Here is a 17,236-nt window from a genome sequence, read left to right as displayed (position 1 = left end):
TAAAAAACGGTTAACAGTGAGGGGTTAGTTACTAACAATATTAACATGGCATTCATTTCACATTCTACAGTTTATATGTTCATCATCCCATTTATTCCTCAATCTTCTAAGAGAGATAATAGTAGCACTATTCTATGCAAAGAAAAATTAGGTATGTGTTTTTCAAAGAGAGATTTTCTAACTATAAATTCACTGCTTTTTCTCAGTGAAAAGGCATCTTAAGAAAAAAAAAGTGCAAGAAAATATAGGTCATTTAAAAGATAATGCTTAAATTACAGAATTGATACAAAAAGGAGCTAATTGGTTAATAATTAAGAGAAGGAAATAAACAGAAGTTATGACTTACCCACTGAGTCTACCTTATTTCTGTTTGATTTGTTTTGTGGAAATTTTTCAGCATTCAGTGCCTGAAATTTGTGCCTTGCCCACTGTGTGAGATGGTCAAGCATAGAGAACACAGTCTGTGTACTGAGTTGACACAGATCAGAGGCACTGTCCTGAGTACCTATGGTATGCTGATCATCATGCTTTAGAACTGCCATAATTTCTGCATAAACCTAAGAAGAACCATTTTGTGGTTAATAATATGTCTATGTAATATCATTTTACTATTATCTGACATATAAGACTAATCTCTCTAAGGCAACAATTTCAAAAGGGAAAAAACCCACTGTGGATTAATAATAAATTATCTTTCTTATCTATAATTAAGCCAATAAAATGTCTCTCTGAAAAGAAAATCTACTGTAAGTCACAAAAATAAATTTTAAAAAATTCTTCCAGATTATTCAATAAATGATAATGAAACTATTTGTTAACTAGTAGAAATCAAAACTTAAAACAATATCTCAGAGTATCTGCAAAAATTATTTTCCAAGTAATTGAAAGGTTAAATGTAAAAACAAAAGAATCAAAAATGTAGGAAAACATGTTCACTAATATTGAATAAGTGAAGACTTCATATAAAAGGCTTAAAATTCAAATGTTATAAAAGATATAAAATTTGGCATTTATATTTAACATTTCTGCATGGCAAAAGGCATAAACAAAGGTTAAAAAGAAAACCACTAACTAGAAAAACTTTTCTTTTCTAAGATATGATTAGTACAAACTGGGATCCAGAATGCATACAGAATTCTTACCAATTATTTAAAAAGGATACATATACATATACAACTCCAAATAGGTAAAAGATATGAACTAAGCATTATATAATTCTTTGATAAAAGTTTTTAAAATGATTTATAAGCATTTAGATATGAACATACATGGTATACATTGACCTACATTCCCTAATATGTAATTACATGGACAAATGTTTGCACAAACAGAAACCAAATAAAATGGTATTTCTCACCTCCTGTTGATCTTCTTGATTACAACCCAACAAGACATACACTAGAATATGTGGAAGAAGATAGATGGTCACCTTGAAATCATGCTTCATCATAATGCTACAGCAGGTGAAGATTTTACTGGCAAGATCATGTCGAACCTGTAATGATTTAGAAAGAGCCAGCAGTTATATATATTGTATTCTTTTGATTAATGCTAGAAAAAAACACATGCGAGCCAGTTTATCCCTGCAGAGTGAGTATTCTCTCACGGAGAGAAGCACTCAGCAGGGAGGATTCCAGATCACCACCTCTGGTCAAGAGCCTGAGACCACTACAGGCAATGTAGCTACCTAGGCTGCCAACTGCCTCAGCAAAAACGGTCTTTTCCCCTTTACAGTTCATTTAAAAATGCATCACGTTTTGTTACAGATTAACTTCCCTAATTACACTATATTTTACTTAGCTAACATTAAATTTATTATATTTATTCCCTAAGCACACAGATGAGAAAAGTAACCAAAAAGTAAGCTCTAGGTCAGCACATTAAGTACATGATACATGATTTTAATAAGTAATAAACGGTGATTAACTAGGAGGAAAAAAACTTAAAGAAATAAAAAATTAAATTATTTGGGTTTAGAGTCAGATTTTACTGGTATGATCTAACCTTCAATTTACCAACATTACTGTTCTTATAAAATTTTAAAGGTTTTTCCGTCTTCAAATATAAACCCTTCACTAAACAAAAAAAAAAAAAAAAAAGAAAATTAAACTAGAACTAAATAAAATATTCCACAGCTGAAAGTATTAACAGTATTCTACATTTCACATATTATGTTTTCAGTATGTTCATTATGAAATGAGAGAAACTTTTTTGAAATGATTAGGTACTAATTATTAAATAATATTTTAATTAACACATGTGAATTAAAAACAAAAATTGTAAATTTTAAATGTGTCTTAAACATGTTTTGGGAACACAAGAGTAGCTTTCTGTCTGTCAGGTATGTAAAAATTTCCTATTAGGAACACATCAGATACCTCTAGTTTTCCATGAAATATCATTTAAAAAAACCTTTATTCTTATTTTGGAGGAAGCTCACATAATGCATCTTCTTTTAGAGGTAGCCACTAAAGGATAATGTATTTTTTTATTACATAAGAAATCTTTTTATTATGCAAAAATGTTTGATAAAGCATTTACATCCTTTAAACAGTACTATTTTACAATGGAAAATAAACAGACATAATGTAAGAAATATTCTATAAACACATTAAGACCAGCGATTTGCTTGATAAAACAATTACCGTCCTTACTCAGAAACTTACTAACAACAGAGAGATTGAGAGTAGTAAATATTTTCTGTAAAAATTTCTAAAACTATCAGCACAAATGATTCAATGTTCACTGTGTGTGCTATGCATTCAGAGAGATGCTCTCATTTCCTTTACAATTTCTGTTCAGTTAAAATCTGAACAGAGTTCTCTTACCTTTGTTATAAGATAACCTGCCCAAGATGCTGACCATTCTGCAAAGTTATTACCTAATTTACTTAAGTAAATTGGTTTCTTTACTCCAGACCAATCTGTTGACTTCTGGGAACTCTTATACCTATAATTTAAAAATTGTGTTAATTAAAAAAGACATAAATATATATCTATCTGTTTAGAACTTTAGTAAACAAAGTATAAGAAACTGCATCAACTCATTCACTGACTACCCCACTACTGCCTTGCCTTTACTGAAATCTGGCTAAAGACACCACTTTCCCGAGAGCCTTACTAATGGAGGAGTAGGAAGTCACTCTTGCAAACTCCAAGTCCTTCAAAGGATTTGAGTCTGCCTCCTCTCTCCCTCAATGCTCCTTTCAGATCCTTCCAACTCTATCCTGAGAAAGGCCTGTTTTTGAGGTTAGAGTTACCCAGAGATATATACTGTTCTCTACTCCTCATTATAGGCATCTAACAAAATCACTGATTACCAAACTCACTGACGGTTCAGTGTTTTCTTTCTTCCCCAAGTCTTATTTATCATCCTGAGTGACTTCAATGTCTGGCTGGATCATCTAGTTAAACTGAAAACCTTTCAATGACTTTCTCCTCTACTTCTTTATTGGGACTTTCTTGTTAATACAGAGAAAGTTCTTCAATTCCAAAAGGTATTATTAAGCCTTACTTTATGGCCACGGTTTCCCAAAGTTCCAGTTCTTTCACCCAGTTACTCTAACATATCTGTAATACCTTCCTTTCATTACCTCTTTCCCTAACCAGCTTGGTCTCCATGGTCCTTCACTTCAAGCACTCATTGGTAATATCCTTTACCTGTTCCACTGCCACAGTGTCTTCACTAGCTGTACCCATCTGCCAACATCCCAAGCTTGGATCAATCTAAATGCCTGCCTTCTCTGAAATGATATCTAGGCCACTGCATTGATGGAGGAAAACCACTAAATTGCTTATGAGGTTAGTACTACTATATATCTTAGTTTTCAACCTCAGTGCTGCTCAGAAATCCTTCTAATTTTCCCTTATCAGCTTTCTCTTCTGTTTTCCACAGTGGCTATTTCATATCATCACTATTCTCCTCAAATCACCTGGACCAACTCCATTGCCACTTTCAGCCAATAATCTTATCTCCCATACCTCTTACCTCATGGAAGAAAAAAGAAACCATTAACACAATTCCACAACTAAATCTATAAATTTAGTTAAGCTCCATCCATCATTTTATCCTCCCCTATCACAGAGAAAGAGATTTCACTTCCTCTAGTGTAGTCCCACATGGCTACCGTTCTGGATGCTCCTCAGTGTCCTTATTATACCAATTACCACTTCTGTCTTCCATAACTTCAACATGATCCTTTCTATTTGCTCCTCAGCACTAACATTTAATCATATTAAAATAGCTCTCATCTTACACACATGTATAGCAATTTTTTGGGGAGTGGGTTCCTTTATAGTCACCAATGTAAGATTAGAAAATGACACACATAATTAATGTCCGATACTCAAGGGTCTCAGCAAACATGTATTTCACTATATTCCAAATTGCTGACAACTGAAAAATCCAATAATCTCTCAGTTAACCATCACTATTTTGAATCACCATGAGTATAATCTCTAGATCATTTTACCATGTTTTATGGTGAACTTAGCTAGAAAACTACTGATATTGGGGTACAAGTCAGGTTCTGCTGAGACACATCTTGATATTTCTTCTAAAATTATTTCTGTGGCAACTTTAAACTGTAGTTGATCTATCTAATTCTAAAGATCAAATCTCCCAAACATAGCCATCCTTTCATCCAGGTTTAGTGACTGCATTTAAATAGCCCAAGTGAAAAAAAATTAAAGAGAGTATAGGAGTATAACATTCAGCAGCAAAAATAAGAATGTGTTTTTAGGAAATTTATTTCCCGTGAGCCTCCTGGGGCAAATTTCAAGCAGTCCAAGCTATAAAACTGCCCTATTGGCTAGCCTGGTATCTCGGTGTTTCATACAAAAGTGGATCAATTCCAGTAATACTGCCCTCTAGTAACCTCATATTTATGAGGCAGCGATTTCAATGAGCAGATCCCAGCTAAACAAATCTAACTTCTACCATTTTGGGACCATCTCAGAGGTTCCTGCAAACTGTCAGATATAAAAGTAGAAGGATCATAAGAATTCTCATAGCTTTTCTAAGATCACTCTTATAAATGACCATGTTCTTCTTATGAAAGAATAAGTTGGCAGAAAATTTTGGCTTCTTATGAAATATTAAATTGAATAACAAATAGGCAGAAATGTTGGCTTCTATTTCATGTGAAGTAGGGTATAGTCATCCCACCCCTTCCAAAAAATGCAAGGAATTAATTCAACAAGCTGAGATTGAATAAGCATTTATTACTGAGTATAAATCAAATGTTAGGCCTCTGCTAGGTACTTTTTTATATTACCTTCTTTATTCCTAACAATGATCACATAAGGTAAGTAAAACTATCCACATTTTCAAGATGAAAAAACTAAGACTTGGAAATATTTAAAAACACTTGCCCAAGACTTCAGAGCTAGGAAATGCAGAGCCAAGATTCAACTTTAGGTCTACATGACCCTAAAAGCCATAAACTTGTCACTAGGTCACAGAATCTCTTAAGTATTTATATATGTTATAAAATACAGAATAAAGAAATAGAGAAATATGAAGTCTTCAAAAAAGAAAAAACCTATACTTTATTTTAATAAAATGTATCTTTAAATAATGCTATTCATAAGAAATAAAATATTTAAAAGGTTTCTAAATATAAAAAGGTATCTAGCAAGTAAGTAAGCATACTTAAGGGTTTTTATAAAATATTTTACTATGAGTGTAGGTACTGTACTAAGGCTCAAAAACTAAAGTAATTTACCCAAGTTCGCATATTTAATAAGCCTGTGACTTAGGCTACCTAAAATTAAAGTTTCTAACTTCATGGCCATAATTTATGGACTTTAATCAGTTCTAGCAAAGTTATTAAAATTGAAAAAAAGTTCAAAAATACTTTTTTTAAAGTAGAAGGAGAAAATATTTTCATGAGGAGAAACTGGTATGGCTGAAAAATCTCTACTCCCTAATTGGGATTACTAATGGCTTTGGAACTAGCTTTAAACTCTTAAATTTCTGTACTAATTAGACCTATCAAAAGCTTCAACTCATATTCACTTTAAAGTAGATTTCTTCAAAGTACTACTGACAGTTGAAGTAAAAAGAAAATCAATCCTTTCAGCTTCAATGAATTGGTCTAAATACTTAAAGTTATAGAATATAACCAATGAGCAGACTGTACTTCTCATTTTGACAAGATTATAAGCATAAATCACAGTGGAAAAATAAATATTAGGACATACTAAAAATACTTTGCTAAAATGTTGTATCAAAAAATAACATTTAATTTTATAAAGTTGAAAACAATTTTGTGAAAATAGTTTTAATGACTCTACAGACCTGGTATTTAGATGAGGTTCCAGTATTTCCCGAACATGCTCGGGAAATCTCCTCCACAGTTGGTGACCTGAGCCATCAGTCTGCATCTCTCTACAGTCATAAATAGAGAGTAACTCCTACAAACACATATTTTACACATGTAAATCCACAGCGAAACAGATAAACCTTTAATAAATATTCTATACAGTATGGTTATAAAAATACATAGAAAAAGATATAAAATTATAAAATTTTGGAGTTGTGAACTTGCTTAGTTGTGAACATCTCAATGCTTAAAACTACTTAGGTGGCCTATGAAAGGTCACCAAGCTGTGGTAGTATCTGAACGTGAAATTTGTGTGCTGTACATAACATGTATTGAAATATATGACTAAAAGCTATTTGGAGGAAAAAACTGGAATTTCTGTATTTGCAGAATTCATAAAATTTGACTTTTTCTGAGTTTTAATGAAAGTAACTACAAATCCAAAATAGTTCAAAATATCTCAAATCTAGATATAAAATACTGAGTTTAAAATTCTGAAAATAAGATGCAAATGTTAAAGACCAATTTGCTACTCAAGTCCAGAAATTAAACGGTTATATTTTACTTCCCTGAAAATAAAACAAGTGGGATTTTATAGATGAAGAAAAAAAAAACAAAAAAATCTTGGTCTCTAATATCAATCTTTATTTATTTATTTGTTGGTTTATTTATTTATTTCATTGAAGTACAGTCAGTTATAATGTGTCAATTTCTAGTGTACAGCAAAATGTCCCAGTCATGCATATACATACATATATTCTTTTTCATATTTTTTCATTAAAGGTTCTTACAAGATATTAACATACTTCCCTGTGCTATACAGAGGAAACTTTCTAATATCAATCTTTAAAACAAGACAAATATATTAGGGTATTACATCTGCCATCATGTATTATTCTTTCTTTCCAATTCCACTGAAAATGACCATATGCAGATGTATACCTAATAATTATAAAATATAAGCAATGTCCAATAAAATACACTTTATACTTACATTTAGTATTTTTAATAAAAGTAAGAAAGTATATGAAAGCTAAAATACAGAAATATCCGAAATTTATTTTTATTTAACTTTAAAATGCTATTAAAATTTTGTTTGAAGCCAGCTTTTGATGTTCGTAAAGTCACTCTAGCTACAGAAGTCCTTGCAATCAATCTCCAATAACAGACTTAACAGATCAGCAATCCTTTAAGTTTTTTGGTTTTGGGACAATTTATACTCTTAAAAACACTAACGCAGGGTTAGGGGAAGGAGAACTGGATGAAGACATTGAAAAGGTACAAAATTCCAGTTATAAATAAATATCAGTAATGTAATGTACAATATGATAAATATAATTAATACTGCTGTATATTATACCTGAAAGTTGTTGAGAGTAAATTCTAAAGAGTTCTCATCACATGGAAAAATATCTTTTTTAAAACTTAATTCTGTATCTACATGAGATGATGGATTTTCACTAAGCTTACTGCGATAATCATTTTCATAATGCATGTAAGTCAAATCATTATGCTGTGCACCTTAAAGTTATATAGTGCTGTATGTCAATTACATACCAATAAAACTGGAAGAAAAAACAAACAAAAAACACTAATATACTTACAGTTGTAGACCTTGCTTCATATTTCATTGAGAAAACAAACAATCAAAGAGAACTTCACAACTTCCAAGCTAATATCTCCCAGCCTGGCAATATCAGTATCAGTGCCTATATACTCGGCTTTCTCTCGTTACTACAGATGACTTGTTTTTGTTTTTAATTAAGGCTATTCTCTCCACCTGTACACTATATTCCACATCTTTTTACCTACTTAAAATAGTATTACATCAATTCTCTTCTACATTATCACTATTCTCCTCTCACTGAACTGTTCCCAAGCAACATAAAAGCACACTGTTATTTTTCCATATTTATTCCTCTTTCCTCCACAGCTACTATGTCATTCTTCTGCTCTCCTTGATAGCAACAGTCCTCAAAAGAGTTTCTGTAATTTCTCTAATCCTCTCTTCCCATATGTTCTTAAAAATATGCTTATAAGGCTTTCTAAACTCCACTGAAACTACTCTTGTCAAGGTCACTAATGACCTTCATGTTACTATAGCCAATGGTCAATTCTCAACCTTTAAATTATTACGCCTATGATCAGCATTTAGATCACTCCATACTTCCTGAAACACTTCGCTGTCTTCCAGAACACACATTCTCCTACCTTACTGGTAGCTCTTTCTCAGTTTTCTTCCCTCTTCTCACTGACCTCTCTCATTGTCCAGGTTATAAGATTACCAGAATCTTTTTACCTACACGTATTCCCTCTCTTGATCATCTCATCCAGAAATCACAGTTTCAAATACCATCTCTACTGTGCACACCTCCAAATGTGTATCTTTGACCCAGACCATGAATTTCAGACTTGAATATCTAACAAAACAAGGACCCTTTAATTGAAAAAAATACCATGAAAAGGGCAAAGAAAGCCAAACTAAAAATATTCATTACTTGTATGGTAGACAAAGTGTTAATTTCCACTACATCCAAATAGGTCTTCAAAGTCAATTAAAAAAAAAAATAGACCAACACCAAAGGGAGAATGGGAAAAAAGACAATCCAGAGAAAATACACAAAAAAGCAATAAATACATAAAAGATGTTATACCTCGCTCATAATTGAATGAAAATTAAAATGAAACAATACAATTTTTCATCTGCCACATCAGCAAAGATTTGAAATTTTAAAAGGCAGATTTGTCAATCAAGGGAGTATAAACTTTTTTGATAAAACCTATCAAATATAAACTCTGTATTTGCTCTGAGACATATTTTAATTTCTAGATATTTATGTCGTGGATATATTCACTCAAGTACTCAGAAATTATAAGTATGCTTTCTGAAACATTTTTTTAAAAGCAAAACATGAACACAACCTCATTGTATTAAATAAATTTCTTAAAAAAATTATGGTAAATTCATATTGAATATTAAGTCACTGAAAAGAAGCAACTAGAGATATATGTAGTGATGCGGAAAATTACACAAGATAGATTATTAAACACAAAAAAAAATCATGTAATATGTTCTCCTTGTGGAGAAAACATGTATTTATTTGTATATACATAGAAAAATGTTCAAAGTACTTATAATAATCTACTAGGAGGGTATATTTCAGCACTCTGAAATTTTTGCCAGGAATTTGTATTACTTTGACAATAAAAATGATAGTTAAAAAAATAAGAGTTTCCAAAGCATAGAATTTACAACTTTCTTAGTAGAATTTAATAATGTAAAGCCAGTAATGTCTATATTCACTCTTACCTGAATGGCATAAGCAGCTGAATCTTGAGCTCGGCTGTTATCTGCATATGCAAGGTAAGCTCTTGTTAGTTCCATCAATAATCCATATACAAAGTTTGAATCTTCGACTCCAGTCTCAATAAAAACAAGAAAAAATTACAGTTAATTGGTATATATTTCTTAAACTGTATCATGTATTATTCCCTGGTGAATTTAACTTAGTTGCCCCAATCAATTTAACTTAGAAAAAGTGTTTAACTTTTATATAGCTCCAACAATTTGCATATTTTAATAATTAGAAAGAAAATTATATATACAGCATTTCTTAATTTCATTCTGTAAAACCTTGGTCACTTGAGAAACTTCAAAAAATAATTTCAACATAACCTCACCTTGGAGATTCACAAAGTACACCAATATATTAAAAGTTCTGTCTAATTTTGTTTTACAAGATTTCCCTAATCTACTCACTTGACCATGAAAACATTTTTATACACACTCTATTAAAACACCCTGGGAAATTAGTTTCCCATCGAGACACTTAGCAATTGTGTTTAAATCATAATATTTAAATAATTAATTAGGTTTTAAATATTTGTCAAGGTTAGGTTAGAAAACTTATTTAAAAGAACACAGCCCACTAGACTGGGCTCCAACTTTATAGTTTTTGGCTAAAGGTCTCTGCAATAGTATTAAAGAATAAACTCAGAAGTTACCTAAATTATCTAGTTTAGATCAAGTTGCCACTAAGGATAACCTGAATAGTTCTTTGTAAATGGAATACAGAAACCCTACTAGGACAGAGAACTCTTCCTGCTATTGCAAATTACCAGAACTTACCACAAATGTAAAATCTTTTCCTTGGGTTTCAGTTGTTGAGAAATCTAGTCGACCTGGATCTATTGCCCCCAATTCCCCTAAACATTCCCCACAGAGCAACCGAGCTTGAGAGTTTGCATCTTGGCAACCTTTCAAAAGCACTGTCACCAACTGTGAGATAACAGGTTCCACTGTTTCACTGTCTGTTGCATATTTTATCAGTTTTTCCTAAAATAAAAGTAAAGAGAACATTTACACACAACTTCTACAAACTAGTATATTTTTCTAACAAGAAAGCTTAAAAATATTAAGGAATATCTTATGTAAATACTGATAAAATTAAATTCCTATATCTGCAGTCTTTTCACTTAGTTTTTGTTGAGTTCACATAATATAGTGCACAATATGTTCTGCAGGATTAGAATCATTAAGTGTTTTTTATTCATTAATTCATTAAATAGTTAACCAAACATTATTTTATTATATCAGTGTATAAAAATAAGACAGTCTTATTCCAATGAGCTCTCAGTCTAAAGGGAAAATAAACATGCAAACAAATAATTAAAATATATAATATGTACAATAACAAATACATACAAAGTAAAGGAACAATGAAGATGAAAAAGAACTCAGTAACTTTTCAAGGATAACAGACAGATATGTCAGTACATAAGTTAAGAAGGAAGAAGAGCCATTAGTTAAAATAAGAAAATTGAAAAGTATATAAAAAACTAATACGGGAGAAAAAGATATGGGAAATGAGTTCCCTGGGGATGATTTAAAAAAAAAAGAGGTACAAAGAAAGAGGTAGCCTTTATGAAAAAATATGTTGGTTCAAGTAGTTTTTTTTCCCATCTATCTCCTGAGGATGCTATAATGAAAAACTGTTCGGTGAGGAGAGACTATTCTCAAGCCAGTTAAGATTTAGATATTGTACCCGTGTAACTATTTTATAACTACTTCATTTACATAATTTTCCTTCTAGCAAAAGTAAAGTATATACGAGCATCTCAAACTGAATGTTAAAACAATGACCCAAATTAGAGTAATACATTTCCAAAAAAAAAAAAAAAAAAAAAAAGACATTTTTATCTCACCCAGAATCTTCAGTATTAGCTTACTTAAATAACATTCAGGTTAATTCAAGCATAAATACCTAAAATGGATGAACTAGTAATCAATAAACAGCATAACTAATATAATTACAGACATTATTCCCTTGCTAAAATTAGAGAACAAGGAAAAGGACACTTTAGTTGGCAAAGATAAATGCAGTTCACACTCAAGACTATACATATTATGAAAAACACTACATGAAAGGTAATTTTAAAATATACTTATCTCCTAAGTGCTTAAAAAAGTTTTCACTTTACTTCTAGGTTAGATAAACTGGGTTTCATTTTTCAACTAGAAATATTCAATTCCAAAAGAAGTTTTCAAATAAGAATGTGTTCAATGCAACTATTTAGAAAGGCTTTTTAACTCTGTCAGTGGGGCAGCTTGGCTCTTTCCTAAGAGTATAAGAAATCTCCTTGAGTTCTCAGATTTAGTCATTTACATCTAAGATGTGATGATTAATATGAAGTTTTCTTGTGTTAAACCATGACCATGTCATTTGCTTGGAAATAACCTAAGCTAGAAAATCTCTATGCCAAGAGGAGAGATCCTTTGCTATTCGTAAATCCTTATATTACATTAAAAAGCTAGAGGCCCTTTAAGTTATCTGGAATCCTGGTAGAGGTTGGAATAAGGGAAAGCCCAGGGCAGTTTCAGTGTAGTGTAGGGCAGAGAATGAGGTTGTAACACTGATAACGTAGATCCACAGTTAGGAGGGCATAAAACCTACACTCGAGGAGATTCAAGGTTCCTCACATGTGGAAGGATCCCCTCCACCTTGGCTGCTACCCATGTTGGTTATATAAGCTCAATGACCCAGAAACGTGTACTTGTTGCCACCATTACATCTACTGTCCTAGAAGCAAATGCTTCTTTCCATCATGAAAACAAATACAACTCAGTTTTGCAATCCACTAAATCCTAAGGGTCTCAGGCTCTCACATCTTATTATATGAGCTCTTGATACACAAAAATGAGTATTTCACTCAAAATGTTTCCATTTTATAGACTTATAGTGATCTGGTATTTTAAATAACAGTTCTCACTGTCATCAAGGTTAGGGATAATCTACATTATGTTAACAAAAAAAAGAATAAAGTTCACTGACCCCATAAAAAAGAAAACTTGAAAATTGAGCTTGATTAACTAACAGAGTTAATTTTGTCCAAATGTAAAATGATACAACTACTGAAATTTTACATGAAAGATATCTATAGGAAATTATATGAGAAGACTCATATGAATGGCTACAGTACAAACAAATACACCTTTCCGCAGGAAGATGCAGTAACCAAAAATATAACTGTCAAATCATGACTCTTCAAAAACAACAACAAAAAAAATACGCAAACCTCTTCAGCCTCAAAGGGCATCTCATGAATTACTGATTCTAAGTCAGATCTGAAATCTCGGTAAAATGAAAATCAATTCTTTCATTGAACCTACTGAATCTCAAACAAATATGCCAATCTCTCATCTTTTCCTTAAACTTCCCACCTTTCTTTTCCATAGCTTTAAAATTATATTGTAAAATATACCTGATTTTTATACAAGGTTTCCTTCAAACTCGTAAGAGCATGAATACGAACATCTACATTTTCATGTTGAATTGCTTTCATGGATAGCTGAAGAGTTGTCTGAAGATCCGTACTCTCAGAGGTCTCCTATATAAAGAGCACAGAGAGATACACCTGATCAATTAACCACTTTAAGAACCATTTCAGAAGGCCTGGATTCTCTACATAGTTACTATTAAAGTAGTTAAACTGTACCCCAATTGAAAGCAGTTTTAAAAAATAATTTCCATGTCTTCCTTGTATAGTGTATGAACTTTTAATAATTCTCAAGGAAAGGGATTTCATTCTAAAATCTTTAGTGATGGAGAAAACTTTTATCCCAACTAAGTAAGAATTTACTTACTCAAAATAAATCCTTAACTTACAAAGAAAGGACTACATAATAGCCTTAAATGAGGTCTACAGATTATGCAGATAATTCACTCCTTATTTGGACTACTTACTTTCTTATGACTGATGATTTATCCAGTAAAAAAGGAAATAAAGTCTTCAGAACCAGTCTTGGGATCTATTTGGTAAATACATCTACTACTCTGACCAAAGGTCAGGTATCCCACTTTCTGCCCTAAAATTCTATGGAATCACCGCTACTTTTGTAATTTCAGAGAGTTCACTGAAATTCAGGATCATGTAAATAACAGATTACTCCCCTTCTAAAGCTCAGAATGAGTCAGACCTGACATTTCCATACCATGGTTTGTAGTATAAAATAATTAGAATCCTCCCACAGCTTTTTTTTTTTTTTTTTTTTTCTGGCCTTCACTCATGGTATGTAGCTATGGTCACTTCTTTTGGGGATGGTAAGTAAGAACATATTGATCTGTGTAGCAAAGTCACAAGAACTGTATTCTTTGCTCTCTGTTCTATCTAATACTATTTCATCTTTGATCTAGATGCTAAAACTTCCTTCTAAAAGTCTCGGATTCATGATAGGCTTATCATCAGGAACTAGCCATCAGAATGTGACTATGAAATCTCTAGACATGATTTTAAAGAATCTCTACTCAGTGTATTAGAACTTGGGAACAATTTTGTATCAATCATCTAAACCATATATAAGAAGTTAAATACCTTTCTGTATTCCTGTAGAACTGCTTTTATCTTTTTTAATTCTGGATGATCAGGTAAAAAATATATTTCATGAAGAAAATCTTGCACAGCATCCCTAATAGTTGGAAGAAAAAGAATTATTTGAAGAATATGAACATTAAAAAAGTACAAAGCAGAGGATGAAATTAAGGCCAACTTAATTCACATTTAAAACTGCTAGTTGATTATCGACATGCAAAGTAATCTTCCTAACCATGTCTAGGATGCTCAGTTAATAGTGACAAATAATCAAATCTAAGAAACAGCAGTGTGCTACACTGGTGGCCCTAAATAAACTCTACTTCTTGGAATACACGCCTATGTATGGTCACTTCCTCTTCAATGTGGGCTAGGTGTGTGATGTACTTTAAAAATAGAATATGGGAGAAGAGATGTTGGGCTTATTTGAGGCCTAAGTGTTAAAAAGGTCTGGCAGCTTCTGTTTTATACTCACGAGAGTCCTGAGTCACCATGTAAGTCTGGCCACCAACATGGACAGACTACATGGAGAGAGAGAAAGAAGCTCTGAGACGATATGGAAAGAATGAGAAGTCCAGCCAAGTCTACCTGATGGCTGACCGCAATGACCCCTGGTAAGAACAGTCAAAGAAAGCTGAACCCAGCCCAGATTGCAAAATTATGAGTGTGTAAAAAAGCAACAGATAGCCAAATCCAACCCCAAAACACAAATTCTCACAAAGAATGTTAGAGAAAAATACATAAATGATTCTTATTGAGGCTACAATTTTAAATTTGCTTCAATGTAATACTCTTAATTTTTTTTGGTCCAAATAAAAGTGTTTCTAAATTCCAGTTTTCATTAACTCATGCAACAAATATGTATTAAGTAACTACTATGTGCTACTATTTGCTAGACATTGGAGATGTAACAATAAAGAAAGCTAAAATAACTCCTTCACTCAGAGAGCTTAGGATCTTCTATTTAAAAGAATGAAAGAGAATTTCTTTATTATATGAAGAAGGCAGAAAAATGATTCCTCTATAATAGACAGCAAAGATATATTAATATAATATAATAATCCAAAAAGTATTTGAAAAGTGAATTAGATCAGTGATTATATTATTTCATCATGTACAAAATATCAAAAATAAAAGTATTTTAATTGGAAAAAACTCCATTAACCTTTTCTTCTGTACTTTCTCCCTGACTGGACAGTTATTGAAACTGATCAATGGGAATAGCAATAGTATATGGGTAAGTAAGTAAATAAATTGTACGTAAATTCTAATTTTTCAGAAGCAAAGAAACTATGATATACAATAGTATGTACAAAAATGGGGAAAAAAAGCAAATGTATAGAAAAACATTCCAGGCTAGAAAGCAGCCTGAGTGAAAAATAAAAATGAAAAGGTGTAATGTATATTCTTGTATTAGCAGTCTGGATTGGCTGCAACATAGGATCTGTTTTAGGAAAGGATTTTAAGAAATAAAATGTGGCCAGATTTTGGAAAGCCTTGACTATCAAGATAAACAATTTGGAATTTATCAGTTAGGAAATAGAGAACCACAGGATGTTTCTGTATGCTGGAATGTTTCAGACAAAGAGATGCTTTAAAATACGAACAATATGAAGAAATGCAATAAAAGCTTGAAGGAAGGGAGGTTGGTTAAAAAGTTAACACAATGAAGTAACAAGGATATTAACTAAGGTGAGCTGTAGAAAGTAAGTGATTAGCCCTCCTAACTTTTCTCATGCTATTCAACTGTCTTTTTCAACTGTAAGAAGAAAGGTAAATTTGGCCTCATCTCTTTTAAAATTGATTAAAAAACAATTTTGAGTTACTGAATTACTAAGTTTAAGATATAATTATAATAAAGGCCATGTCACGACTGAAAGAGCATCAGTTTGATATGTATTGACTTAAAGCATGTCATTTATTTTTGTTTACTGAAGGACTCTAAAAAGAATGTAACAGCCCCACATTACCAACAGTAATCCTAACACCTTGAGACATAAAAATACAGTAATAAAAAGTTGCTACCTTTATTAATTTTATTTACAATACCTGTTTTCAATTATGAGGTAGTGAAATATAGCTGCAGTTTCTTTAGGCTGGATGTGTATGAGAGGTAACAAAGCTACTATTACGTGACTGAGAAGAGAGCCTAGATAAGCGTGATCCAGGCAACGGACAAAGCAGTCCCACGCTCTATGTGAAAAAACAAATAAAAGTTAAAAGTCACATTATTTTTATTATTTGTAAAGCTCTACTAGTTAGTTACTAGCTGAACAAACAATGATACACACAAACAATAAGATTACAAGACAGTTGTAAAACTGGAATAAAAATCAATGCTGTATACTCACAAAGAGTGATTTCTGTAAGTCAAAAAAAAGCAGGGTAAAGTAAAAACAAAAAGAAAATTAAAAAAAGACAAAACACACACACACACACACAGAGTAAAGTGAAAAACAGCCCTTATAATATGTTGCCTTTTGGGGCAGGGTTAATATAAAAAAAAAGTATCTAGAAGTGTGTGTGTATTTGCTTATACTTTATATAGGGAGGAATTATACAAAAATTAATGAAAATAGATACAGCTATTTGTAGGAATTCAGGAATGAAGGCTAGATTCTGTGAGTGTAACCTGTTACACATATTTGAACTTGGGATGATGTCAATATTTTATATGATTTTTAAATAAAATAAAAGAAAAAGAAAAAGCCACCTCTAAAAATTTTAAACAAACTAAAATAACTGAACCTAGCAATATCAAGCTGATGGCGCATGCACACAGAAAAGAATAACTTCACATGACTTTAAACATATTATTCTGACTATACATCTCCAATAAAATATCGTCAAGAACAAAAAGAACCTTCAAGAAGCTTAAACTGCATTCAGTAGTCTTACTGATAGCAGTAATAGTGAAATTAAATTAAATTATCAGTCAGTCAAATCATACATGCCAAAATCTCAAAGGTCTGAAAGAAGTGTGGGGAAGGGACTTAAGGGCTGAATCTATTTATTAGAGTTGCTTAGGGGACCAAACAACCA

At 31.8% G+C, this 17,236-nt stretch overlaps 1 protein-coding gene across 1 annotated transcript in view; it reads right to left on the bottom strand.

The window, feature by feature from the left end:
• ATR (ATR checkpoint kinase) overlaps nucleotides 1-17,236 on the bottom strand; it is an 84,314-nt gene that overhangs the window by 39,719 nt on the left and 27,359 nt on the right. The window contains exons 19-27 of the mRNA XM_010952243.3: nucleotides 16,244-16,387; nucleotides 14,198-14,291; nucleotides 13,088-13,213; nucleotides 10,455-10,661; nucleotides 9,636-9,749; nucleotides 6,301-6,416; nucleotides 2,829-2,949; nucleotides 1,358-1,495; nucleotides 347-557 (exon numbers count right to left, since the gene is read on the bottom strand). Of these exons, the coding sequence (XP_010950545.2) occupies nucleotides 347-557; nucleotides 1,358-1,495; nucleotides 2,829-2,949; nucleotides 6,301-6,416; nucleotides 9,636-9,749; nucleotides 10,455-10,661; nucleotides 13,088-13,213; nucleotides 14,198-14,291; nucleotides 16,244-16,387 (1,271 nt within the window). The remainder of the gene's footprint in view (nucleotides 1-346; nucleotides 558-1,357; nucleotides 1,496-2,828; nucleotides 2,950-6,300; nucleotides 6,417-9,635; nucleotides 9,750-10,454; nucleotides 10,662-13,087; nucleotides 13,214-14,197; nucleotides 14,292-16,243; nucleotides 16,388-17,236) is intronic.

The sequence above is a fragment of the Camelus bactrianus genome, chromosome 1, assembly GCF_048773025.1.
Source record: "Camelus bactrianus isolate YW-2024 breed Bactrian camel chromosome 1, ASM4877302v1, whole genome shotgun sequence".
Classification (NCBI taxonomy): Eukaryota; Metazoa; Chordata; class Mammalia; order Artiodactyla; family Camelidae; genus Camelus; species Camelus bactrianus.
Note: the sequence above shows the minus strand (reverse complement) of the source record. Positions and strands in the feature narration are given on the sequence as shown.